At 41.2% G+C, this 27,772-nt stretch overlaps 2 protein-coding genes across 4 annotated transcripts; both read left to right on the top strand.

Moving 5' to 3' along the window:
- Positions 1-303: 303 nt before the first annotated feature.
- myg1 (myg1 exonuclease) lies at positions 304-20,621 on the top strand. 3 transcript variants are annotated; one of them, XM_070902743.1, is made up of 8 exons: positions 304-354; positions 479-633; positions 1,554-1,666; positions 6,917-7,076; positions 8,155-8,304; positions 10,539-10,661; positions 11,465-11,646; positions 20,070-20,621. In XM_070902743.1, exons 2-8 carry the CDS (start codon positions 505-507, stop codon positions 20,257-20,259), a joined length of 1,047 nt encoding a protein of 348 aa, XP_070758844.1. In that variant the 5' UTR covers positions 304-354; positions 479-504; the 3' UTR covers positions 20,260-20,621. The 3 variants fall into 3 exon arrangements, with proteins under 3 accessions (XP_070758844.1, XP_070758843.1, XP_070758842.1); XM_070902742.1 differs by having other exon boundaries at positions 309-633; positions 20,070-20,262; positions 20,391-20,621; XM_070902741.1 differs by having other exon boundaries at positions 309-633.
- Positions 20,622-26,341: 5,720 nt separating this feature from the next.
- On the top strand, positions 26,342-27,199 carry LOC139283301 (leucine-rich repeat-containing protein 3-like). Its single transcript, XM_070903298.1, has one exon. It carries the CDS (start codon positions 26,342-26,344, stop codon positions 27,197-27,199), a length of 858 nt encoding a protein of 285 aa, XP_070759399.1.
- The last annotated feature ends 573 nt before the right edge of the window (positions 27,200-27,772 follow it).

The following is a 27,772-nucleotide window of genomic DNA, read 5'->3' as shown; positions in this document are numbered from 1 at the left end:
TATAACATCCACAACTCTCTATGTTTGAGGATTTGAGAGGTTTGTTTCACTGCCGTCAGCGCCATCTGCTGTCACAGCATTTCTGTTAGCATAAAAATGCATTGAGATACACGCGTGGCGCCCACTTTGCATAAAATCTCTTTCATAGATAACCTTTCCTGCTTCTGTTCATTTTAATTATGTTATTCTTACCACAGGGGCTTATTTAAACAAAAAATATATAAAACAAACAAACAAACTTACCCATTCCCCGGGTGTCTCCGGTTCACAAAACAGTCGTACCATGTCCGGTCCGCCTGCCAAATCTGTCCGCCACCAGCGCGTCTCGTGTAAAGTCGTGTTTGAATGTGGCGCGTACGTATTATAGCACTTCATTTAATTAATTTAAAAAGCACGTGTCAAATTTACTTAAGCAGACCTGCCAGTGTTTTACGGCAGTTAAATTCACGAGCTAACTGCTGTCGTTTACTCTCTGTAGGCGTTACTCGCATAGATCCACGATACATGTCAAGTCAACCGAAGAGACCCCGCAGTGAAAACATGACCGTTAAAAAGATCGGAACTCACAATGGCACCTTTCATTGTGACGAAGTTCTGGCCTGTTTCTTCCTCCGTCAGCTACCTGAGTACAAGGTAGGGCCAGTGTGCTGCCTGGGACAGAGGGTATGGAGAGGTGATGGTTTAACGGTACCTGTATTGTTCCCTAAACTGCTGCTGTTTAAGTAACGTTACAGTCTGTGTCGTTGCTACTTTAATTTAAACGCTGTTGATAAAACCGGACTTTAAAGGTGTTTCTTCAGTCTGCATTGGCTAACCTTTTAGAGAAGTTTATATTTTATTGTTCTGTAACAGATCCAATGTCATGTTATAACACTCCATATGGGGGTGCTGCTGTACAGATAGTTGGAGCTCCCAGAAAGACGAAGACCTATAATAATCTTAGGAAAATCATACGTTTTACATTTTAGGAGGAGATGCCATTGCAAAAGGTCAGTTAAATAAACATAAAACGAGAGCAACACCTTACAACCACTATACACGTGTTCCTACATTCTCCTATAGGGTTGAAATTAGTTTTTAAAGCAACTTATTGTCTGAATAGTTAGAAAACAAAGTGGCAGTCATTTCCCATCCCTTAATGTTGAAAGTCAAAATTGTAACAGCAGTTAAGAAATTAACCCATTTAGCATGAATGTGTGTTGTAGTATTTGCCTCTCTAATGGCACAACCTCTATAATGAAAACAAGCTGTAACCCCACCACTAAACTTAAAACACCACAATAGGAATAGGTGATAAAATGGTGAGAAACTGACCATGCTTATTATTCATGAAAAATGTTCTGCCTCCAGTGGGTCCAGTTAGGGCCACACTCTTGTTATAGTTAATGACTTTTGTAAAATTAGTTTGAATGCATTTTGCTGGATTGAAAAGGTTTAGAAAACCTAAATGAGGCCTATACACAAAATCCAGATGTCATTTCTTTCCCGAAAATCTGTTAGATGTTTGATGATAGATGATCGCAGATCTGCAAAACTTTCTATTCATTGCACAGGATGCCAAGATCATTCGGACCAGGGACCCGTCACAGCTGGCAGAGTGTGACATTGTTGTAGACGTGGGAGGAGAGTTTGACCCAAAGAAGCATCGCTACGACCATCATCAGAGGTACAACTTTGGCAGAGATGAACTACATTAAGTTTTTGATTTTGATAGATGTTTGGAATATATGAACTAAGACTGGGGAATATATAGGAATATTTATTACACATCACCCGTCATGGTAATCATATTTTGGATTTATTTTAATATGGATATCATCAGATTGTGACATTATATTCTTTACATAGACACAGATTGTAATATACATATGAATCAATGTTGGTTTAAGGTGTTCTAAGTATCAAGTTTTCTTTTCTCAAATTATTCAACATTTATATGAGTGTAAAAGAAATGCACGGCAGATGCTCTTTTTAGTGTTTGGAAAAGGTGCCCAAACACTCCCAAAAATAGCACAATAGGTCTCATTCATGACATGCCACAGCTGCAAAGCACAGGGGTAACTCATATTATTAACAATGGCTTCAATTTAGATGTGCCCGTGAGCCATGTCCTTGAGCCAGCCACCATAATAAATGTTATGAATTACGCCTGGGCTTTTCCTGTCATAGTGTTTGCTGTTCTCTGAAAAAGACAAATTGTCTTGTTTTTATTAGGGATATTATTGTCCAATATTAGCCTAGTGCAGATATATCTGCATCAGCTGGAACTGAAACAATTAGTCGAAGTCAATTTTCAAGCAAAAATGCCAAACATTCCCTAGTGAGGATTTGCTACTTTTCTGTGTTTTATATTATTATTAATAACTTTGGGTTGTGGACTGTTGGTCAGACAAAAAAAGACATTTGAAGACGTCTCCGTAGTCACTGGGAAATTACAAGGGACATCTTTCACACATTTCTGACATTTTATAGACAAAACATTTAATCAAGAAAATAATCGGTGGATTAATCGATAATGAATATAATCCTTAGTTGCAGCCGTCTAATCGAGATGTATGAAGGCGGTAACTGCTATTAAGGAACAGGAATATTAATCAATCCTGTGTTCATTCTAAAGCAAATGGGTATTGATACACACATTAGCCTTTAAGACCTGGATTTAAGTTCACATCTTCTACTTGCCCCCTGTCATGGCTTCCTAAACTCAAGACTGGGAAATCAAACTGGAGTTCAAACCTGTTGCTCTTTTTGTTCTTTTCCAGAAAACAAACTGTGAAGGATCACATTTTCATTATCTGGGGTCCAAGGATGAGAAAATAGATTTCTCTGGGGCTTCTGCTCTGACCTCATTGAAGCACGCTAATTGCATGAATCATGAAGGAACAGGCTCCATGTTTTCTGCTAAATTTCCTGCCAAAGTTCCTTCCGAATGATTGCATTCACTCGAAGCCTCATCACGTTGAGTAATCAGCCTATTGCAGATGTCTTGTCAGCTTAATGTCCTGATGATAATCAGAGATCGCTTTTATGACCACGGTGATAAAGATATGCCAGGGCTCTCTTCCTGGCAGGTGGTTAGTGATAATTAGTGCTCCTTCAATTGAACGCCCCCCTGCTGTTGGTTCACGAGGCACAGAGGCTGCCACGACACTGTCAGGGGCCGCAGGAGAGGAGAGGCTGTCACTCACATGCACGGATGGGGGCAAGATGGTTGTGATGGCAGGGATTGATATAAGTGGGCCAGGGTGCTGGAGGAAGTTGGAGAAGGATCAGACAAGAACAATTAGTCCTCATTTCAATAGCACTTGTCGGTGTACAGATGAAGTTGACAGTAATACCAATACATCACAGCAAGAATTGTGAAATGAGAGCATAAAATTAAGCCATTAAAGGAGTAGTTCAACATTTTGGGAAATACGCTTACTTTGATTCCACTCTCATCTGTCTGTTTAATATGAAGCTAACAGCCTAAGCTTAGTTTAGCATAAAGACTGGACAGGGGGGAACAGCTAGCCTTGCTCTAGCTTAAAGGTAACACATTCTCCCTACGAGCACCTCTAAAGTTCACTAATTAACACAATATATCTTGTTTGTTTAATGTTTACAAAAACCAAAGTGTAAAATTTGCCATTTTAGCGAGACTCCATGAAGTCACTGCGCCCAGCCAAGAAAAAAAGTCCTGCACATAACCCCTAGTGAGACGGGAAATTGTCCTTCAGACAGAGCCTGGTTAGCTGTTTCCAGTCTTTATGCTAAGCTAAACTAACCGGCTGCTGGCTCCAGCTTCATGTTAAACAGATAAGAGTATGATATCAATCTGCTCTTCTAACTCTCGGCCAGCAAGAAAGCAAATTGGGTATTTCCCAAAATGTTGAACTATTCCTTTAAAGACAGAACAAGAACAATTTATACAGGATCTTTGCTTGTTTTTCATCCAAACTTTGAACAGGCAATATAGACTATGATTACAAATAATTTCCCCTTAAATTGAAGCTTAAAGAGAAATTTTTTTTTTGACAACTTCTAATATGAGAAACTGCTGCAGATGTGGAAAACTTTTATCTTTTGAATTGTTTAGAAGTTTCTTAAGCAGGGAAGAAAATGGCTGCAAGAGGTGGAGGCATGAGAAGTGTTCTCCAAACGCTGACTGAAGGTTAATAAAGCACAACAGATTAGATCTGGCAGGGATTAAGTTTATGGTTGCTCCCACTAGAAGTGCACTCAGTGCTCCCTCTCAGCAAAGAAACATAAGTAAGAAAATACGCAAATATGTTTCTGCAACAGTGACGCAGTGATGAATTGAGAAATCTGTTAGATTTAATAAACCGTTTTTATGTTGCTTAGTATTGTGACGTAGTTTGTGTTGCTTCCACTGGTTGTGTGCTGTTGCAAACCAGCAAAGAAGGATTCATGGACGCAGCAGACTTCCCCTTTTCCTGCACAATAACATGGCCACAATTAATTTGGCATATGTTTTCTGTTGGTGATCAACACATACGTATCATTTGTAACAATAATTTACATTTTCTATGTAGGTGTAACTTGACACGTGTACCCAATAAATGTAAGAATTAATACAGGCATTGATAATTGTTTTTTTTTAAATGTGATACAAAATGTTTAATGCCATCCATGATCAAATCATTTTCCCAGGAAGGTAGCAGTTAAAGCAGCTATGAGCCAGAGACATTACAGTTTCTGATGCGCTCCTATAAAACGATTTAGTCTACTCCACAATATCAAAGGTCACAGTGAGATCTAACTGAATTAAAAAGGAGCGTTCCCCACCTGCTTCTCACAGGTGTACAAGAGTAACCAGATTGGGAGTTGTTAATCCAGTTTGGATTTTTTTGTGTTGTAATATGTTTGTTAGGCTGAACAATTTCTTTGTAAACCACAGGGGAAAAAGTAGATTGGAGATGGGTCAGTAATTAGCAGGATACAGTAAGGGTTCTGTTACTGTTAAATGGTTCAGCCTTTGCTTGTTTACAACAAGAGGGGGAACCTCAGTAGTCAGAAAAGCTTTGATGATGGCTAAAATGTTTTCATTGAATGAAGGAAGTACCGACCAAGGTCATTATGACAGCAGCAAGGAATTAAAGTTGAAGAGCTACACTGACATTGGCCTTTTGTGTCACATTATTTCGAAAATGTCGACTTTGAAAGCTCACAAAAGCCCACGCTGTGCTCTAATACAGTGTCTGTCTCTCCGGAAGGCAATTTCCCCTCTTTTTAAGGGACTGCTGGGCTCCGAATGATGGGAAATTACTGGCCAGTAATCTTTTCATAAAGTGCTTGAGTTTCTTGAGTCATTGAGTTTCTTGTGATGCTTTGAGTAGGGAATAGATTCATGAAGCATAATATTGCACACACGTCAAATGGTATGCAATAAAGCCATTCTTTCTAATGATACAGAGTGAGCTAAGTAAGTGGTGCAGCTGGTGCAGTATGGCAATCGTAGTATATTAATTATATTATTATATTATTAAACAATGCTTGGAAATACTTATTTCTTGCCAAAATGTTTCCAGCTCTTGGTTTTATATTCTACTTTACTGACTGATTTAGTTCTGCGTGGTAAACACAAACAGTTTGATGACTTCTCTTTGGTAAGCATTCTTCAGCCATTCCACGTTTCACTCTGTCATTTTCCTCTCGCTCATTCACTCTCATCTCCTGATAATCAACATAGAAATGCCTCAGCTCGGCCAATTAGCCCTTTAATGGCTGTGATTACCCCCTGCTTCCCTAGCATGTCACTCATTCATTTGACGGTCTGTTTTCCGCTGTGCTGCAGCCCAAGCATCCTAATTAAGCCTGAATTAAATGACCAGCAGTGGCTGGGTGCTGGAGCCCACCCATCTCAGCACGTGGCTGAGGAGAGGCCTCCAGTGGCTTTTATTTATGTGCTCACGCTTACAAACACGCCGGAGCATGCTTTCTCTCTCTGCTGTCAATGCAAACTCAAAGCTCTCTGAAGCTGAAGAGAATATTTATGGGTGGAAGTCTTTTTTATTGATATCCGATACACATCCAGTAATGTGCAGCATACATCTGGATGCTGAAGAGGCCAGTTATTGGAAAAAATGTGAATGATCTGTTTATGAGCAGAACACTAATGTTTAATCTCCAAAGCCTTGGCTTTAGTATTGACTGTTGGATATCATGTGCCTATAGACCATGCAGTGTTTCTCAGCTTTTAGCACCAATATAAGCTGATTTCTATTTCCTTTATATCTTGGAGACACGTCTGCAATACAAGAATACTACTATGACGCATGTTCAGCTGACAAGTTGATCACTTCAGGTCATCATTTGATTTTAATTAGATTCTTAAATAAGCGAAGAAACTATTAGTAATTTATCCACTACTAATTTGTTATGATGGGAGTAGGTTTCTGATTATTTCTATTATCGATTCATTTGTTGAAGATTTTCTCGATTAATGGTTTGGTTAATAAAATGTGAAAAAGAAGTAAAAAATATCCATCATTTTTCTTGGTGTTATTTTTCTTGGTAATGTTATGAAGCAGAAAAACAAGCAAATCCTTACACCTGTGAAGCGGATGTCTAAATGATTATAATGATCACAAACAGGGACTGTTAGTTTGACAAGACATTTGTAGACGTCACCTTTCACTAGGAGATAATGAGTAATTGTAAGGTACAGCTGTGATTTAGTTTAATTCTGAGAAACTGCGTATATATATTGACCATCATATGTTTCAAAACATCGTACATGCACGCTCTAGTCAATCAATCTATTTGTAAAGTGTCATGAGATGACTTTTGTTGTGATGTGGCGCTATATAAATAAAATTGAATTGAATTACAGACGTTTTTTCATAAACAAGTGTTTACAGGACATTTCTGTTGCTGTTGCAGTCAGCTAACAGAATGTCTTCCCTCTGTTCAGGACCTTTGCAGAGAGCTTCCACAGCCTGTGTCCAGAGAAGCCATGGGTGACCAAGCTCAGCTCAGCCGGCCTGGTCTACCTACACTTTGGTCGTCAGCTGCTGGCCCAGCTGACGCAGCTGAAGGAGGGTGACAGGCAGCTGGCGGTGCTCTTTGACAAGGTGAGAGGAGAAAGACAATGGATTTATAGCCGGCAGTGGATTAGCAACCATTGTGTTTTACACTCCATTGGAAACAGATGTTTTCCATCGCCTCGGCTGGTGAATTGAGCCTAAACACTGTTTCTTCACGAGATTGGAAGACAGAGAAACAGAAAAGAATCGGGATGTAAAGAGGAAAGCTAGCTCGTCAGTTACTTTGGTAAAATAAATTGCAATGGAATTAAAGGACACTTATCTCTGTGCACGTTGTCTTTATTGTTTAAGTTAAGTTTATGGCATTTTGCCTTCATCAGACAGTTGGCAGTAGAGTGTGATTAGAAATAAAAGCAGAGAGAGACAGTTCCTCTGCCAGATTCAAACCAGGAACACTGCAGTTATATTTAAAGCATTTTAGACAGCTGGGCCAGCAGGAGGCCTCGGCACACACAACACTTTAATGGCCAGGCACATTAAGCCAGCCAAATCTGAGGTCACTATAAATATTAGCACTATTAACTAAAATTATCATTGGCCTTTTGATGTGTCAGTTTGTTTAAAGCCCCAAGTAATCCCTTTACTCATGACTGGGGATTTATTTATTTTAGGATGTCTCGTGGTTAGCCAGCTCAGACGAACTGAACCTCTATTTTTGCCTCAAAACTCTAGTTTTCACTTGTAAGACACTTGTAAAATGTCAAATCTTGACTTTGATTGACCTTCCAATGTACTGAGGAGTTGATTTTTCAGCACTAAATGTGTCTCTACTTCTCTGCTCCTCTTCTATATCTTGTTTTGTGAGTGAACCGTAAAATAGCAGCTATTTGTCTATTCCTTTTGGTTTAATGACCTAGCCGTGCACTTAAGCCTTCACTAACTGCCCACACACTGTGAGCAAATGGATTTCAATCAGGATAATGCAATCCCTGTACATTTCTCTCTCCTGAAAGTCCTGCATTTCTTAACTGCCCTAGCTTAAAAAGGGGATGGTTTACTGCTAATCCTTCCTTTTCAAAACAAGCATAAACATAAAACATCTGACTCCCGTGTCATTACAGGTTCATAACCTCTGCGGTCACATGTCTCTTTCAATTCCTTGCAGCTGTACGAGAACTTTGTGGAGGAGGTGGATGCTGTAGACAACGGCATTTCACAGTATGACGGGGAGGCCCGCTACTCCGTCTCCACCACGCTGAGCGCACGTGTCGGCCACCTGAACCCACGCTGGAACAGCAAGAGTCAGGACACTGAGGTGGGGGGGGGGGTGCACAAATATGAATGCATAACCACGCTTAGCACACAGACTGGTCTGATGCAGCGCATTTGTTGTACATCAGGTTTATAACAAATGTCCTCACATATAGAGGTTCAGTGTCTGATATAAGATTATTAGAATGGAACATAGTCTTTGTATCTTGCAGTTTTAATTTAAATACCAAATTACTTCACAAGAAATTAGACATTTGGAAAAGCCCTCAACTTGTGGCTATTTCCGAGGGTGGGTTTGGATTTTAGGATTATTCTTTCTTGGCACCCAAATTATTCCCAGGACATGAACAGGCATTATGTCCTCTTCTCCCTCTGCTCTTCTCAAATTAGAATATACATTTAACATCCATGGAGGGGATATTTGCTTAGATGGCACAGCCACATCATACACATAGCCATCTAGGCTAAAATCGAGTTAAATTTGGTTCAAAAGTGAACATCATTTAAACGTACTAGTGAAGGCTGATTGCTTGGCTTCCTGGAAATGCTGCATTCTCGAGAACCGCTCATCCAATCAACTTCACACTTGACAGAGATGTTCACTACCACTTTGGTGACGATTGCTCAATATTTGTAGAAGAAAACTGATTTGGACAAAATTCAAAATGGGTGCTTATATGGATAGATTGTTCTAGACCCACAGAATCCAGCAACAAAAAAAAGTTTTCGGTCCAACCAACAGTCGAAACACCTAAAGGTATTGAGTTACTATTGCATAAGACAATGGGGAGCAACAAATCCTCACATTTGAGAGGTTGGAACTGTGTCTATTTTTGTTTGAAAAATGACTTTAATTGATTTATCAAAGTAGTCGCTGATTCTTTTTCTGACAATGGACCGATCTCTAAATTGACAGACGGTAACAAAACACATGAACGTAAAAAAACAACAAAAAGTCTTTAAAACCCAAATTACATCTGTAGTGCAACAATAAAACAATATCTAATTGATGTCTCAGGGAACCTTTCTAGTTGATGACTCAATAACTTGTCACCTTGCATCATGGATATGCCCTGACCTGAACTCCCTGAACTCCCTTTTGTTTTTGACACCTTGATATCTAATAGAGGGCTGTTCCACAGTAGGGCCCTAGTATAAAAAATTACTTTTGGCTACATCATTTAATGTGATAATCACACACAATGGGAAACCTGTAGAGAAACAAAAATACAAATAGGTTAAGAATGTTGTGGTAAACACAACAGGTGCAAAGCAGTGCTGTGTTCAGAGGTTTTTAGAGCCATGCAGAAACAACAGAGGCCCAGAAATGACCTAGTGTGGCTCTCCCTCATTAGTGCAGGAGGGGAATGCCTGCAGGGAAACGGCACCTGTTTTCATGCAGACTCTCATGAGATACCTGCAGCCTGGCTTTGCATATATGTTGACAATGCCAACGATTTTTTTTCCCCCCATCCTTGGGGCCGTCTCAGTGGAGTAACTGGCCTATTTGTTTTTTCACATTTCAGTTCACATGATTATAATTCTTGTACTGACACTTTCCTCCAATTTCCCCGCTGACTCACATCATGAGGCAAGGCAGCTCTGAGAGACCAGAAAGTGTGAAAGATTTGTATTGAAAAATGTTTGCCAGACAACTTGATGGTAGACTGATCTGGTGAACCCTCAACAGTGGCTCTTCGTGATAATTGAAAAACCTAATGGATTTTCATCTCCTCCATCCACAACTGTTCAAATTCAGCGACACCGCACCCCTCTCAATCAGACTTGTGCTTGACAAACTGTGCGTGTCTGAGTATGAGAGTGTTTGTGATAGCTTCGTCTTTGTGCGTGTATTTTTTTTTCTCATGCTCTCTTTGAGTTTCTGCTCACGAGAGAGTGAGGTCAGGCTGGGGTTTGTGCAGGACATGACAGGAAGCTGATGAAGCAGGGCTGCAAGCATTAGTGTAGAGATGGTTGTTCAAGACTGTATCACCCCCGTTTTATCCGGCACACAGTCTCACCTAATGTATTTGACATCAAACTGTAATGGATTTCAGAGGTGGTGTAGGAGTGATGGAAGATGTGAGTGATCATGAACTAGAAACAGATTTTGAGTTCTTTTTTTTTTTTCTTCATCAAAATGAAATCTAAAGTCTAATCAATTGTCCAAACACTAGATTATTCTGCCTTCATAATATGATACAGTCTTACTCTCACATTCTTACACCGCATTTGAAAATACCATATGTGCACATGTTTTTGTCATGTTTTTACCAGGAGGGTTTCAGAAAGGCTATGAAGTTGGTTGGGGAGGAGTTCCTGGACCGTCTGGAGTTCTACAAGTCCTCCTGGCTGCCGGCTCGTGCGGTGGTGGAGGAAGCTGTTAAGGAGAGGCATCAGGTACAAGTTTGTAAACACTATTAACCTGGCACTTGGTTTTTTCATATAGATTTTTTTTGTGTGTTGTAATGTACAGTATTAATGTATTGGTAATACAGCAAATAATACCGAACATACTAATCACCAAATAATTGTTGAATCCATTATCTGTAGTAGATGGGGGATTCCTGCAAACCCTGACCCTGTGTTTCTGTGTTGCTCTTGATGAATTGGTAGATAAATTGTGAAATTGTAGTTTGGTATGCAGTTCGAACAGAGTCTTTATTTTTAGGCATTGAAAATACAATTTGGCATTGAAAAACTTGTATTGACTGAAGAAGATATCGAAAAACTTTCCATTGTCTTTTTCTTTTTTTACCATGCATTCACAAACATTAAGTTAAGTTTAATTTAATATAATTTTTGTTCTTTTTAATTACAATCTTGGGAGTATGCCTGATTTCCATATTGATTTTTTTCTAGTGGGATCTTTTTTTGGTGCCAACACAAGTTTTTCAGTGTTTCCTTTTTCAGAAAATTTCAATGGCAAATTGTATTTTTGAAGACTGTTCAGGCTCCATATTTTAGCTCCAGTTAGATTACATACTAAACTATTATGTATAATGATGTTGAGAAACTTGATTATAAAGAAGTAAAGACCAAGCAATTGTTTGATTCATCTTTTCTCTTTGTCCCTATTTTCTAAGAAATCCTAAATTACAAAGAAAAGTGCAATTGTTGCCTTTCTACTAAAGCTCCCCTCTGTGTCTTTTCTTAATCTTGCACATTAGTAACACACAATTTTCTGTGTCTCTTGTTTCCAGGTAGATCCCAGCGGAGAGGTGGTGTTGTTCTCCCAGGGTGGGTGTCCCTGGAAGGAGCATCTGTTTGCCCTGGAGAAGGACCTCCAGGTGGAGACGCCCATTAAGTTTGTCCTTTACCCCGACCAGAATGGACAGTGGAGGGTCCAGTGTGTCCCCGCTGGGCTCAACACCTTCCAGAACAGGTACGACTTCACCCAAAGTCTATTTTTAGTTTCTATATTAGTTTCTTAAAGGTTATTTAAATGCCATTTCTGCTTCGTGAGGTGCATCTTGTGATCTCTCGTGCGGTGGGAGAACCTCACATGAGTTACCTTGGCAGAAATCAAACATGCAGAACTCGCAGGGATGTTGTCACACGGGCTCACACACAGGAAATTCTCCCAGACAGGATTTTTTTAAAAACACACTGACAGGCACGGCTCCAGAGTCTCCCAGACGTATTGAATTGAGTTGAGCTCTGGTGTCGGAGACGAACCATGATGTACAATTTTAACTTTCATGCTTATCGGACCATTTGACAACTACTCACGGAGGGTTGACATATCATCTGGCGAGAGACTAACTCCTGCTTGGATACAAATACTTGTTTGTACGATGAGGATGATCCTTTAGTTAAGGCAGTCTCACATTGCTCTCTAAGGAGTTGAAAGGATGTAAACACTCCCAACACCTCAACAGAGACACCTGGGCCCTTTCTCCATGCCCTTCCACTCTCAGTCTACTTTCCCTTTTTGTTTCTCCAATGTTATATTATATATGTTATAATATTACACCCTCTTCTCCAAATAGAGCAAGCCTGATATACAGTACATGCTGGTTTGGCAATTTGACAGGTGCTTTTATTACAGCTACTTACTTAAATATACTCCAGGCTTTTTATGAGGTGAATTTAAATGAATGTGTGATTCATGCTCTATTGAACAACAGAGTCTCTTTAATTGACTATGCACCATTGTCTACTTGTAATATGAATACGATTTAGGCCACTCAGTTGCACATCTGCATCATTGAGTGTTTACAGAACCATTTAATCTTCTTTCAATAAGAGCACTGAACAAATCCCTGGTTTGATGTGCCAATGTGCTTAAGTTAAACAATTGTTTTTGTTGTTGCCAAAGAAGAAAGGCCAAATATCAACGCACTAAAGAAAAAGTCATGGAATCACCAAATTCAGTGGGATTCATCTGGGAATCATCTACGTCTGTACAAAATGTTGTGCCAATCAATCAAGTAGATGTCAAGATACATCAGTCTAGACCAAAGTGGTGGACCCACTGACAGTCCGACATTACCATCCCTATAACGGGTTTATTTTTGGCTCTCTGGACCACTGCATTGTATTGGACAGCTGTGGCTCATTCAGAACGCCGCTGGTCGAGTTCTTAGTAAAACTAAGAAAGTGGAGCACACAACTCCAGTTCTCAGATCACTGCCCTGTCTACCTGTGTGTCAAAGTACGGAGATACTATTACTTGTTTATGAAGTGCTAAATTTATTATGGACGAAAATAGATGTACTATCTGCTTCTGTGTCACAATTCTTCAGAAGCCTGAGATTGTCTGAGAGTCTGCTTATAAAACATGGTGGAGCAGGATTTAGTTTCTACCCATCAGATATCTGGAACAAACTTCCTCAACATCTGAGCTCTTCTCCAACTCTAGATGGTTTTAAATTTATGCTACAGACCTTTTGTGTTTGTGACTTTTATTCTAAATTTAGGCTGTTTATTTCTGAAACAGCACTACTTTTATTCGTTTGTCTATTACTCTTACGAATATTCCTTCCTTTCATGATATGCTAATTTAGGTTAGTTTATTGTAGTTTACTTTTAAAAGTTTTAATACATTTTATGCCTTATGCGCTCTAAATCACTTTGAAAAGCGTGTGTGCCATACATATAAATGCATGGTGCACTATTATGCACGTTGCTGTTGTTGTGGAACATTTCTGCATCTTTTAGCAATAATGAGGTCCCTCAAACCCTCAAGCCCGGCACTTAAGCGAAAGATGCCTCATCCATGCTCATTAAATCATATTAGTAATCTTGTCTTGTCGCTCTGTACATAATGACAGTGATAACGAGACAAAGACCCTCTGTGTGAATTTGTCAGATGATTAACACCTCAAGTCTGTGTTCGTTACCTCTGGAGGGGCATTGTTTACCTGAGGAGCCTCTCGCGCTCCGACCTGCAATGCTGCTCTAATAACGTCATCAGCATCCCCACTGGAGTCCTGTAGTTTGTGTGTTGTTTGACTGCTGCCCTGAATCCCAGCATGCAGCACACATGATCAATGTATGGCCGAGGAAACATGCTCCAGGCTTATCCTGCATCTTCTGTAGATACTTGTCTTTCTAGCTGCTCGGTTGTAGTGTTTTCTTGTCAGTGCTTTACAGCGTCATGCTTGACATCTTTATAATCTGTAAAACACATTTTCAGTTTCGTCTTTCACCCGATACTGACTGAACATTAGCTATTGCATAGAATGTCTCATTTTACATTTGGTACAGAAAGTCTTTTAAGCAGCCGTGTTGCTTCCTTGATCTTTTTCATGCTGGATTTGATTCTCGTGCTCCAAGGTTTGATGACTTGTGCTGTTTGATACTGATCCCTGCATTTCAGAGTGGTAGCAGTGAGTCTTCACTCTGTGCACTTAAGCACCAGTGACCAAGGTGGAAGAATATTAGTAGTGATTTGTTGCTTTTCAAAGCAGTCAGTTGAACTGTATTGCCTAGGCATGGGCTCCGATAGCCAGTTCCATTTTGGATCTGATTTCCCAGCCTGCAAAAATACCTGGAGGCTACGACTCTAACAAATCTCTTGTCAAATGTTTTATTAGCAAAGGTAGCAGGCTTCTCATTGTTATCCCATTGTCACTGGTTAAGATAACAGACATCACTGGCGGCCATTAGAGCAGCTGTAGCTAATTAAAGTTAATTTCGTAACGGCTAACGTGAAAAGTTTTGATGTTCTCTGGTTATGTGCTCTGTGCAGCTGGTGTCTTTATTCGGCCAAAGACTGTTTGTGAATGAAGACTCATTATTCTGTAACACGAACTATACGGCCGTGAGTGGACTGTGTGTTGTTGTAGTTTGACAGGCACCATTAGAGTGTGCGACTCTTCTCTCAGATACGTTTAATTAACATTTCGTATATTACAGTGATCTTCATATTTTCAGGTTGTGACCATGAATTCAGCTGCCACTAAAAACTGAAGTGTTTCTGTCTTCTCAGCAAACAAAAGGTGTTTAGACATTTTGGAGTTGTAGTTATTTTAGCCTTTTCTTACTTGCAAATGTTGAAAGATAAATCTGATAACATTCGATAAGGGATTCGAAAGGATTCAGATTTGATAAGTGGATTCAAAATGATAATGATAATAAAATGCTGTCAAACCCTATCCCTAGTGTTGCCTACACCAGAGTTTGCAACTGAGTTACAATGTTTATTTGTTTAAATAAGGGGAGGACTGAAGCCTCTTTGGCTTCCTTCCTCTCCTGCACTATGAATTACTCTTTCCTATCAAATGTCTTTGTTTCCTCATTATTGTTCTAATAAATAAACTAAACTAAAATAAGCTGCAAAATGTCTGTACGTAATGTGTTCAGCAGTAGTTCAGGGTCATTTGGTTCTGTACCAAATGATAAATTGGCCTTTTCACAAAATAAAATTAAATCCTGGATTACTGTCTGACATCGTCACTCTTATTAGTTATTTCCCCTGGAGGACAAATCATGCAGCCTTCTATCACAATTTTTGTGGGTGAGTAATTATTATTGTCTTTTTTTATTTATTTATCCCCACCCCTCATCTGGATTTCTCAATTTTATAGAGCAATTTCCATCCCCGTGCCAAGGGAGAATTTAATAGAAAATCTGATGGTTTATATAAAAGACAGTTTCTTTAACCAGTGTCAAAGAGAAGATCATTTTGTTTACAGCTGTGACATTTTCTATGTTATTTCCTCTCGCTGGATTCAAGGCATTTTCTGTTTGTAGAAAGAGCTAACACGTTCTACAATCCATTATGAAATGTAAGTTAATTAAGTCTTAAGACTCCTTGTTTTTATCCTTGAAAATTAGCCTAACCTCTATCAAACAATGCACTGAAACTCTTTAACTTATCGCACTAACTTACTCAGTATTATACTTTGTGTACTAACCTAGGTGACAAATACATTGCATTTCCTGTGGCTGCTTCAAAATAAAAGCCTCCCCATGTTTTGCCAGTTGAATGCTTTTTGAGACCCAGCAGAAGTAGGAAATGTTGGGTTTGCCTCAGCAGTAATTAAAACCAATCTGATACAGCATTAGGAGAGTGAAGAGTAAACGGTGAGGCTGATATTAAAAACAGTAATGCATGATTACATATATATTTATATATATATATGTTTATATATGTTTTTTCCTGTGAATCCCTTGTACAATTTTAATCTAACAATGAAAATATAAAGAGGTACATTGAATGGTTTTTGTTGTGAAAAATATGAGGATTATAACTCCAATATGGCCATTCTGACTATTTGAAAGAAAAAAAAAAAAGCTGGTTGGGAGCTGATTGTCCAGTCTTAGCTAAACTTGTATACAAGGTGTGACTGAGGTGGAGTAGGTGCACAGTTAAAGCACTCCAAATAGCAATCACTCAATACAAAGTGAGTCATAGAAAATTGAGACATCCCACAGATAGAAAAGAATGTAAAAGCAGGGGGAGTTAATGGATAATTAGAATATTTATAAATAGAGTTAAATGGTCTCACTTATATAGCACTTTTCAACCTTCACGGCTCCGAAAGCGCTGTACTGTTAAGTCTCATTCACACACCGATGGCGACCGAGCTGCCATGCAAGGTGCTGGTCTCCATCGGGAGCAACTTAGGATTCAGTGTCTTGCTCAAGGACAATTCGACATGACGGGGGGGAGCTGGGGATCGAATCCCCAACCCGCTTTACCCCCCGTGCAACAGTAACGCGCCTTGGAAATCAAAAATGAACTGAGAGGTTCCAGACTAAATTGCATTTGCGAATTGATCTGGCAATTGCAGGCTACTAACACTGACTATCCGTTTAACAATTTGGCAGCAATATATCACATTGACCATATACGGGCCCAGCCATAAACAAGGTTTCGAGCTAGTCTTGTTGTGAAATTTTATTTATTTGAATTGAGGGTCTAAAGATAGAGGATGTCATATACTGTACAGATTGTAAAGTCCTGTGAGATAAATTGGTTATTTTGGTCTGTATAAATCAAATTGACTTTACGATACATGTCATATATGCCTCATGCTTGGCTTGAAACCTCACTATCGCTGCAGATGGTCTAAGTCACTAGTCCACCTGGCCACCATGTTCTTTAAATGCCTTGTTACCTCTGACAGTATGTGCCCTTATGCTTTTACCCTGGGGTTGACACGTCTCATTATTGATCCACTGTCGGTGGCCCAAAGACACAGAAAGAAGGTGGAATAGCTTTTTGGTTTAGTCCTGATCTGACCGGTGGCTGCTCTGTTACATGCCCTCTATTTTCACCCCTTTCCATGAGGTCCCCTTGCTCTTGGCTCTCCCATTAGTGTTTCGTTTCTGCCTCTCTCTCGTATGTACAGTACTTCTGTCTCTGTCCTATAATCACCCTCTTCCATTTCATCACCTTTTTTCCCATCTGTCTTGGTCTATTCCCATTAATCCTATTTCTCCCCCCTCTTCCCACCCTCTCCTCTATCTCACTGCATCACCTTTCACACCTTTCGCCCCTCCCTCGCCTCATCCCTCTGCTAGACTTTTTTTCCACTCCGCTGCAAAATCTCATCAGGCGGCAATGCTTTCAACTAAAAAGACGTGCACCTGCTTGTGAGCACTTCAAAGATTTGATTTAATGCAAACATGGCAGTTGGTGTGGAGCTACATGAGAACAATGGCTTGTGGGATGGATAAAAAAAACATAGCCCCAGATGGCTCTTTCTCTGGGTGGCCTGCTTCCTCCCAGTGGGCATGTGCCGACTCTGCGAAAGGGGTGTTGTTATCACCTGTGTCCCTGCCACTGCACCTGGGGGGAAAAAAGGTCTATTTTTATCAGCATCACATTACTAAGGAAATGTGAGCCGGGAGAAGGAAGGGGGGAGTGGAGATGTACTGTATAGGATAATACTGTAGGTTGACAGCAATATGAGCTGAGCCAGAACATATACCTCTATTTCAAGAAAAGCACACTGGCTGCTGTCACAGTTATCTGCTGTTCCTCTGTATTAATGATTATTTACAGATTCATTTAATATCTTTTTATTATCTGAAGCATTTGGCCAATAAAATGTCAGAAAATAATGACAAATTATCTTCAAATGGAGCTTGAAAAATGTTTGAAATGATTTGTCCATTGTCAATATAATGTGGGGAAAAATAAAAAATTGTAGTGAGAGAGTGATGAAATTGAAATAATTCCATGTAATTGTGTGCAGAATGATGCATGTTTTTATTCCCCCCTCCTCGGCCTTCTAGTGATATCAGTTGGCTAAATCACTGGTATGGCCCATGTTGACAGGAAAAAAAACAAAAAAACAGTGTGAAGTGTGTAAAATCTGTAGCGCAGAGATGGTGTCCATGAATTATGAGTCAGCAAGCTGCAGGAGGATCCAACACCTCTGCATATATACAAGTGTCTCTTGTTGTCGTCTTGGAGAGGAAGACTGAACAGAAGGTTATAGGTTTCTACAATACCACTAAACACATGCAGCTGATATTTTACATTTTAATGACCCCTTATCTCCAATATATCTAATCTTGAGTAATATACATTTTTTTTTAGTGAAGCACTAATCCCCAGTATCTGTCTCGTTAGGGTATAGTAAAGGTCTTTGGGGGAAGCTAATGTGCTAATTGTGGGCTTATATTTAGACCGGTCATCTTGAGGCTCAGAGCTTCCTGAACTGTCATAACAACAGTCATCCTCCTCCTACTCCTTCCCTCATTACCAGCCCTGTTGACCTTTCCTCTTGAGCTCGTTTTCCAGCCATACTGTGGAGCTATCGATTGGTTGATTCATTTAACAGGGATTAGGGGGTTTGCCATGCTTTCCTCCACAGGTTGTCCTATGACGGTCTTAATAAGGATAAGGCCGTGTATGCTTGAGATAATGGCGTGGAGAGCAGACTTAGAGAGGAATTACGAGTTTCATGTAAATCACTTGGCATTATGGTTTTGCACTTGTGAGGCCCCTAATTTAAGAAGATGTTATACAGAATAGCATTAAATATTCAAAGGGAAGCAGTATGTCTCAGAAATAAACCCTTCAATATCGAGAACAAGAGAAAACACTTTACTCATTTCAAGCTGCAGCCGCGTTTGACAACCGTGTCACTTTTGTTTCTGACAAGTCAGACTGTACAGTTCTATAATTCATCATGTGGCAGAGAGGAAGAGGAGCCTGAGGTTGGCATGACATTTATTTAATGAAATCTGAAGCTTTTAGCCAGTTTTTTCAGGCATTTAAAGTCTATTTCAGAAGTAGTGGAAGGGCGAGAGGTGAGCTATGAAGTGATGAATCAGAATTAAATCAGAATCCGACAGAAACATTGCTAAATATATCAATACTTTGAGGAGAACATCGGCCTGAGATAATGGAGATAATAACCCCATCAAGGCAAGAATGACACGCATGCACTCTCTCTCTCTCTCTCGCTCTCTCTCACACACACACACACACACACACACTGAACAGAGCTGGTAATGTTTTTTAAACGATGTGTCAGGCTGTAGACAGAGGTGTATGCTGCATGCGGGTGGTAAATGAGCTGCTCTACATTTTTATGAATTTTCAGCCTCTGTATGTTGCCTCCAGACACTTTTGTTGAGGTCAGCTCGTAGACCCTCGCAGAGCCAATCTTCTCCCCACTTTGTAAGATTGCCTGTTGAATTGGTTGCCATCGTACAGCTTTCCAACTACTGTGCAGATTTGTGATTTTCCACATTACTGGAGAAGAATAGAGCCGACTTTTATTGGCCTATTTACTGGGGCTGATTGTAATTGTGCCATGTGTGAGGGTTACTGCAGTTCACCTATGATGGCAGCAGGTTACCTCGAGTGCTTCCGGTCATGAAATCTGAAAAAAATCGTAATCCAAGTCTTTGTGCAAAGGCTCGCTGAAATATATGAAGAAAATCATTACCAGCATTTAATTCACGTTTTTGAAAATGTTGTTTTTGACGCATTAGTGCTGCAACTAACAATAACTTTCATTATCGATTAATTTGCTGTTTATTTTCTCAATTAAATTATTAGAAAATAGAAAATGGTGCAAAATGCATATCACAGAAGCGACAACCAGCAAATATTTGTTTCTTTGCTTGAGAAGTGACTCAGACGAAAGTTAGTTTAGTTGCCGATTCATATTCTGTCAACTGTGTAATTGTTGGAGCTTTATTCTGTTAATTTATTGATATTTTGGTGACAAAATTCATCAGTCCAGAACTGGTTTTATAATCCCTGTTTTTCTGGTTGTGCAGACTTGTACAGCACAGTGTGTTTTCCAAAGGCAATGTGTCAACAGGAAGTGAGCAGCTGACCACATGGTGTCCATCTCTAAGCCAACTTGCCCTTCTGTCTTCCTGTCCCAGGCTGTCCCTGCTAGAAGAGTGGCGCGGTGTTCGTGATGAAGCACTGTCGGAGCTCAGTGGGATTAAGGACTGCATCTTCGTCCACGCTGCAGGCTTTATTGGCGGGAACAAGAACCAGGAAGGAGCCCTGGAGATGGCCCGGAGGACCCTGCAGGCCGCCGCCCAGTCCCCTGCAAACGGAAGCAGCTGAAGGGTCAGAGGGGATAGCCAACAGCACCTTTTGTTCTTGGGGTCTTTAGAGAGGATAGCAAGGGTTAAAATGTTAGCTTGCAGCATGTTTGTCCTAGCCAGGGCTAATGTTGTTTTGTTCTGCCTTGCCAGGATGGGGAGTGTGGACACGGCAGCCAAATAACCTTGGACCAGTTCCCTAAATACCTATATTCCAACACAGGCACTCCCTCTGAATTGTAATGTTGACTCATGTTACTCTTCTCCTCTCTGCCCGTCCTCATAAATGTAGGTCTTGTTGTTCATTTGCAATAAAAGACTAGACTGGATTATAATCTGGGGTTTTTTGTAAACATTTCGGTATTAGGTTAAATCCAGCAATAAAGCGATTGTTTTTCCAATTCTGCTCATATCTCCTTTCTTTCACTATCACGGGGGTTATGATGCAGACGCTCTAACCGACCAACTCCAGCATCTTCAAAGCCTGTGAATACCACGGTCTTACCTTTCCAAGGGTCGATTCATATAGACACCTGGACAGTGGTTCATCCTTTCATTTCCAGCATGCTGACATTAACTGTAGCACTACAAAGAGATGCAGGGGCTACTTCCGCTGGCTCCAAGATCAAAGAGTCAATAATGAGGCCTGATTAATTCTGAGAAATTACATTTTCAAACGCCACAAAGAGGGTGCTCCTTATGGCAGCCAGTGTTGTGACAAGGTTATCGGCAGTGGGACGAGCCGCACAGTCAATTTCCCTGTAATAAAGTCGAGGGATGTGTCTTGAATTTTCTCATTAATACTCCAGACCCCCCCCCCCCCCCCCCCCCCACCCGTATCTCTACCTGTTACTCCTTCCTTATTGCATTCTCCACAGCGCTGCCCTTCTGCTGCTCTTGCCCTACGCAACACATTGCTCTATAATTTCATTGCAGTGCATTTCATTTCCATCAGTGTTAGTGGGTTTGTGCAAATGCCACAGCAGTGAACAAATAATTCATGTGTTGTTATTTACAGCTCTTAATGTTGCTCTGCTTTTTTTTTTTTTTTCTTTTTCCTCATTTGTCATTCGTGGTGTTCAGTGGTGCAGACGGTTAATTCTTAAGTGACTAGACCCTTTTACCATCTTTCTTTGTTTCTCTCTTAATTGAAACAGAGATACTTTTTTTAATGCTGCGAGTGGGTCCTGCTCAGAAATACAAACATTTGATGCCTTTAAGTCAGAGAATTTACACAGATGATACATGGTCGTAATAAAAATCAATTAGCAATCAGTAATCAGCTACTCCTATATTTAGTTTTCAACTGCTTCCCTTTTAGCTGAGAGTTCATTGGCTACTTTTAATAGCTTTAGAAAGGAACTCTTACTCCTGCATCTTATTTTCCACACTACCTTTGTCTCGCACACACACATTTTAGTGTTATTACTCTGCACTCTGTTGTGCTGGACCTGAGCCAAGGTCTCAATCCAATCTATACACATTTGTGACAGCCTTTTTACAGTCACATGGTTCATATTGTAATCTCTGCCAACCAGTGCTATGTTGTTTTGGGAGATAACCCCCCCCCTTTTTTTCCCAGCATACACCTCCACTAAACGAAGCAGGAGACACCAAAGGTGTATACACCATGGCGGTGTAATTGCAGACACTTTGGGAGCAACATCAAAACGAAAGGGGGAAATAATATGTATTGATTTGAGTTTCCAGCCAGCACTTTGCCCTTCCATACACAATCTCAGGCTTATTCATGATCAAGTGCACTTGCCTGATTGCTGTGCACAGGAAATCACAGGACGCTCTGACTATTTTAAAATTCAAAGCTTCCTCAAAAGCCTTTTCCTGCATTTTTTTTTTTCTATTTAGTTTAGCCCCTGCTCTGGTTTTCCCTCCTACAGAACCAGACAAACCTGCCAGCACTAAGTCCTTTCCTGTCCCCCAAATTACTTACAAAGCAACATTTTTTTAATATTTTGTTTTGTCAGCAGGGATGATTTTCCGTCTGTGCTGTACTTTCTAACAACACAGCAACAGACCAAGCCTTTGTGTTGGCCCTCGGTCGTAAGCATTTTTAGACGGCTCCAGCCCTGGCAAGTCCCAGTTGGCCACACTGTGGAAAAATGGCTACTGAGAGCCTCAGCAGAACACCTGCCCCCAGCCTGACCTGTTGTTATTGGATTCAATCCCAAGAGAATACCAGGCTAGTTACAAGAAATGCTCCACTGCTTTTTATTTTTATTTTTTATCTCTCTCCATCGGGCGTACTCGACGTGCAGCCAGGACATGCATTTTGTATTCTTTGTCCTTCCTTTTCACCACACAGATAATAGGCACAGCCATAACCATGCCTGCACTCTGTGTCTTGGATGAGTAGATTTCTGCCACTGGGCTGTCAGATCTTTTCCACTGCCTCTATCGGTTTACAAATGTATGTATGGTTCATTCATTTTTCCCCTCGGAGGACTAGAGCCACACCAAACAGATGATGCCAAACTGCTTCACTTCGCTGAAGTCAGGTTTTCCAGTCGAGTTCACGTTGTCATCAACAAACTGCTCTTAGGCATGCACATCTTTTTAAAACTGCTTCCTCTGAGAGCATCCCAAATAGCCACCACATGACCACCTGCCTCAACTCTTTTTATTTTCTAGTTTTCTTGCTGCAAATTGAACTTTTCACCCATCATAGTGCCATTCACTCTCAGCCCAGGGACCTGAAAAACAGACAATGTGTGTTTTTCTGATTTTTTTTCTCGCTGCCATCATGCGCTTTCTCATTATTCACCCCTTTGTGTCTTCTTTTATATGTGGAAAACCACAAAACTGAGCTTGTCCGCAGTCCTGTCTCTGGCAACCACGGAGACAATCACACGTCAAGGGCAAAACATTCACAAAAATTCAGCTGTAAAGCGAGGGGAGGAAAAAAAGCATTCTGTATTATATTTATCAGGAGTGGAAATGTCATGGTTTTTCGCAGGTTGCTGGTAGCAGGACAGGCTGGGATACGAGGCGCCATCATGGCTGTCAGACCCGTCCTTTCCCCCCCGAGGGCTCTTCTGTAGATGCACAGATATTCCTGCTGCTTATGGTAGAAAAGCAAAGAGAGAGCAGGGCACTCATCCTGAGGGTGAACCATGAATAACATTTTCCACATACAGAATGTGTCATTTGTGAATGTTTTCTGCACGTGTTCTTATGTATATGGAAAGATTGCCTCGTGTCCAACCTCTCCTATGTTTGTAAATGCATGTAGAGACTTTATCTACTGCACGTCCACATGTTCAGATCCATCTTCAGTTTTAACTTGACATATAGGTGTATCAGTGTAGTTACACAGTGATAGTGTGTAGTCTCTCTCTCTACTTGACCTCTGTACTAAGCCTGGAAAAAAAGACTAGTGGTTGAAGGAGGTGTATCACCCTTTTTAATGTTGTTTTCAGTAGGTCAGTGGTCCTGTTTGCCTTACTGTGGCGACTGCAAATGGAAAATAATAGTTTTATAAACAGTCCAGCACCTATTGCAAGCCCATGGATTTGCAGGTGACATTACATATTTCAGGTATAAAAAGGTTTTATATACAGTGGGGTTTTTTTAAATGATAAAAATGGCTGTCTCTTCACCTGTGTCCCTACCTGCCTGCGACTCAATTAACTTTTGCAGGAAGAGACGGATGAAACAATCTAATTATACCTATAGATAATAAAGGTAATTCATCTGGTATGAAGGTAACCGATGTCTTCTCAGAAACACGGGACTGATGCCATCTATAGTGGAGACAAGAAGGATTTATGATGGCACTCCCATGTTTGTCCGTGTCTCTTACACACACACACACACACACACACCTACAGAGAGAGAGAGTTTGCCCCACATCTTTGTTGCTATAACTACCCTCTGTTAAGGCAGTCTGTGATGAAGCCGTCTGCAGGCGACAAACCACGGATCCACTGCTGATGCTCTTCAAAACTCCTCTCAAATTGATCGAGGCTGAAGAAGAAGAAAGATAAGAAGAAGACGAAGAAGATGTCCAGTCTGCCGACAGGAAAAATACGAAGAAAAACTGCAAACGGAGTCTAGAAAGCATCCTTATCCGCTTTCTGGATCTCAAACTCCGCAAGAAACCATTTTACAGGTAAGTTGTTTTTTTTTTTAAGCGAATACTTTATATCCATTAATGTCCGTATGGAAAATGAATATAAAGTGTCTGGGGATCTAATGAATGATCATATTGTCGGCTTTAATCGCGGATTTCTCTTTTTCATTTGCATCAACTTTGTAATAGCAGCCTTAGGAGGCGAAGAGAAAGAAAGCTTTCTTTATACAAACTTCATTTTTATGACTCAAAAGTTGAAGAAAACGACGCATAAAAAAGCACGTGTGTGTGTGTGTGTGTGTGTGTGTGTGTGAAGCTAAAGAGCTGTTATCTGGCTTTGGTTGCCTTCGGATTTTCCAGTTGACCTGTTTCACCCAGATGAATGTAATTTATAGTCTAAATGAAATTTCCTCGGTTAATATTGAGACTTCGGCGCAGGTTAATCTGATAAAATCAAGGTGTGACACTGGAGATGAACTCCGGCTCAGAAAATATCACATCCACTCCCGGCATTTTAATTCAAGTTGCCTTTTAATTAAGAAATGGGGAGGAATATTAAAACTATGTCACTGCAAACTGCAACCATCAGCTGCACCACAGTGCCACCTGCATTTGCTTAGAAAGGCTCTCTGCAGCCCTGTCTTTCAACCTTTCACATTCACATTCATTATTGTGCAGCAGATGATTCTTTTTGTTAATTGGGGATTCGCGTGCATCTACACTCAGTGTGTTAATGAGTGGTGAACTGAATCCTCACCTCTACTCATAAAACACACCGGACCTCTCTGTAGACATCACAGGGCTGTCAGACAGTCACCTGTAGGCATATCAACCAAATCTAGGCCACTGTTAGTCTGGGGTTGAAGCCTTTTAATGTTTATCTGTGCGGGAGAATAGAGACACATGACAGTTTGGATTCTATTATAAAGACGGGGGAGAAAGCAGAGAGTGCTTGACATTCAAGAGGTCTTTTAATCTAATTCAAGGAGTGTATTGTGATTCCGTGGCTTGGAATAAGGACATCATACTGTCCAAATAAGAAACTGTTCTAAAAACGCCTGATTGGATTGTCTGAACAAACTGAAACGACATCATTTACAGACCCACATTAAGTAGATTTTAAAAATAGAGTCAGACAAGAAGGCAGATGAGGCCGAGCGGCTCTAAAATAGCTTAACACACATAACACATGTAATGTATTCTCCAGTGGTTTCGCCCATACTTCTGCCTCCTGACTGTTGTGAGCAGATGCTAACAGCCAGACTTCTGCTGGATTATTTATTTACTTTTCCAGCTCTGTCACTTATTGACACTGTGGGACAACAGGCAGGATTGATGTTCTTGCTGTTAATAGTGTAGCAGGCAATACTTGGGCTATCGATCCTACCCCCTTTCTAACCTCCATCCCTACAATGCCCCCCCCCCCCCCCCCCCCCCTCCACCCAGGGATTATGATTAAGGGGGCTATGGCATCATGGGAAAGTAGATAGAGGGATAAATGAGATGAACATGTATTGATGAGTGTAATGTGAGGAAACAGCGAGGAATGGGAGGGAGGACTTTTGGATAATCATGCATAACGATGTGTGTTCTTTTAATGCAGAAACACAAGAGTTGTTTCGACCTTTTATTAGATCACTTAAACTTCAATTACTATTGTGCATAACGGGGTGTTTTTCTTGCACAGAAGTTGTTGTCCTCTTACATGTTTTGGTACTTTCACATGACAGTGTCTCTCCGTGCTGTATTCATCAGATAAACCGGCTTAAGCTCATTTCATTGTCGATGGTGACCTTTTTCTCCTCCTCCTCCTAAACATCATAATCTCCCGTCAGGGTTCATTTTGATTACATGTGTCTGAAGGGTTTGTAGAGACAGAGACAGACAGAGACAGACAGAGGGAGAGGCATCTTTTCCAGACTGAAACTTTTTTTTTTTTATCTTCAGTCTGTCAGATTCTCCCGGTGTGTGTCTGCTCGGGACCTGGTGTGTGTCAGGAGGCTATGGTGAGGCGATGTGCACAGGCTGCTGTGAGGAGAGATGTCCCAGCAGCAGTGGAGGAAGACGAAAAGGTAAAGGAGTGGATCTTCATTCATGGCTGTGCGTCTCGCTCTTGTTCGCGGCCCTGTGGGGCCGAGCGTCCCCCCAGTGCCCGGACAGCTGCCACTGCGCCTGGGACACGGCCACGGTGCAGTGCTCAGACGCCGGGCTGCGGGAGATCCCAGAGGGGATCCCACCGGAAACCGTCTCCCTCCACCTGGAACGCAACTACATCCGGAACATCCCAGAGAGTGCCTTCAGCGACCTGGTCCACCTGCGGGACCTGCACCTGTCCCACAACCGCATCGACTCGCTCGCCTCGGGGGCTCTGCGGCATCTGGGCCCCGAGCTGCGCCTGCTGGATCTCTCACACAATCAGCTGAGGCAGGCCAGCAGGGAGGAGTTTGGCTCCACTCGAGCAAAGACGCGTCTCTACCACAACCCCTGGCACTGTGACTGCGCCCTCCAGGAGCTGATGGAGACCCTGAACCTGGAACCCGAGACGGTGAATGGGATCGTTTGTGAGAGCTCTGTGCGGGGGCTGGGCGAGGGGAGCAGGTGGGAGGACCCGGGGGCGCAGGGCGAGCACGCCGGTCAGCCGCTGGTCAAACTGTTGGATTCTGGGGTGAATTTCTGCAGCCTGCAGAGGAAAACGACTGATGTAGCCATGCTGGTGACTATGTTCGTGTGGTTCTTCATGGTCATTGTGTATGTAGTGTACTATGTGAGGCAGAACCAGGCCGAGGCCCGCAGGCATTTGGAGTACCTGAAGAGTTTGCCCAGCCCACGCAAGACCCCCACAGAGACAGACACTCTAAGCACTGGTTTCTGAACTCTTGCTCTCCAGTAATTTAAATGGAATAACAGTCCAATCCCATTTTTATGGAGAGCGACTGATAAACTTCCAAGCGCTGTGTGGAGTTACTGTGTGCTGATCCAGAGGAAATGAGCCTTTTACAGCTGTGCTCTGTGACTGCAACATTACTTTATAATGTGTTATTAACATGTTTTTCTTGATATTTCTTTACCTATAACATTTGTCTCAACCCAATGAAAAATGAGAGGTGAGTGTTTGTTTACTCACTCTGTCATGTTCACTGAGAGAAAAGAGTGCAGACTGAAAAACAAGAAAGTGAGGAGAGATGAAAGGATGAAAAGAGAGAAAATTCTTTGAACTTTATAACCTTCTGTCTCCCTCTGTAGTCCCTCTTTTCTTCTCCCACCATGCACTCTGGTCTTTTATCTCTTATTAAACTCTAATTAGGCGTCTTTGACCAACTGACCCTTAATGAACACTTGAGAGGCACTAATCAGCTGGAGTGTGTTTATCAGGTCAAAAAGGAGAGTGTGCAAACTCAAATGTGTGTCCTCATCTAATTGCTTTTGCTTCGTTTGTGCGTGTGTG

This window comes from Enoplosus armatus, chromosome 3 (genome assembly GCF_043641665.1).
Source record: "Enoplosus armatus isolate fEnoArm2 chromosome 3, fEnoArm2.hap1, whole genome shotgun sequence".
In the NCBI taxonomy this organism is placed as follows: domain Eukaryota; kingdom Metazoa; phylum Chordata; class Actinopteri; order Centrarchiformes; family Enoplosidae; genus Enoplosus; species Enoplosus armatus.
Note: the sequence above shows the minus strand (reverse complement) of the source record. Positions and strands in the feature narration are given on the sequence as shown.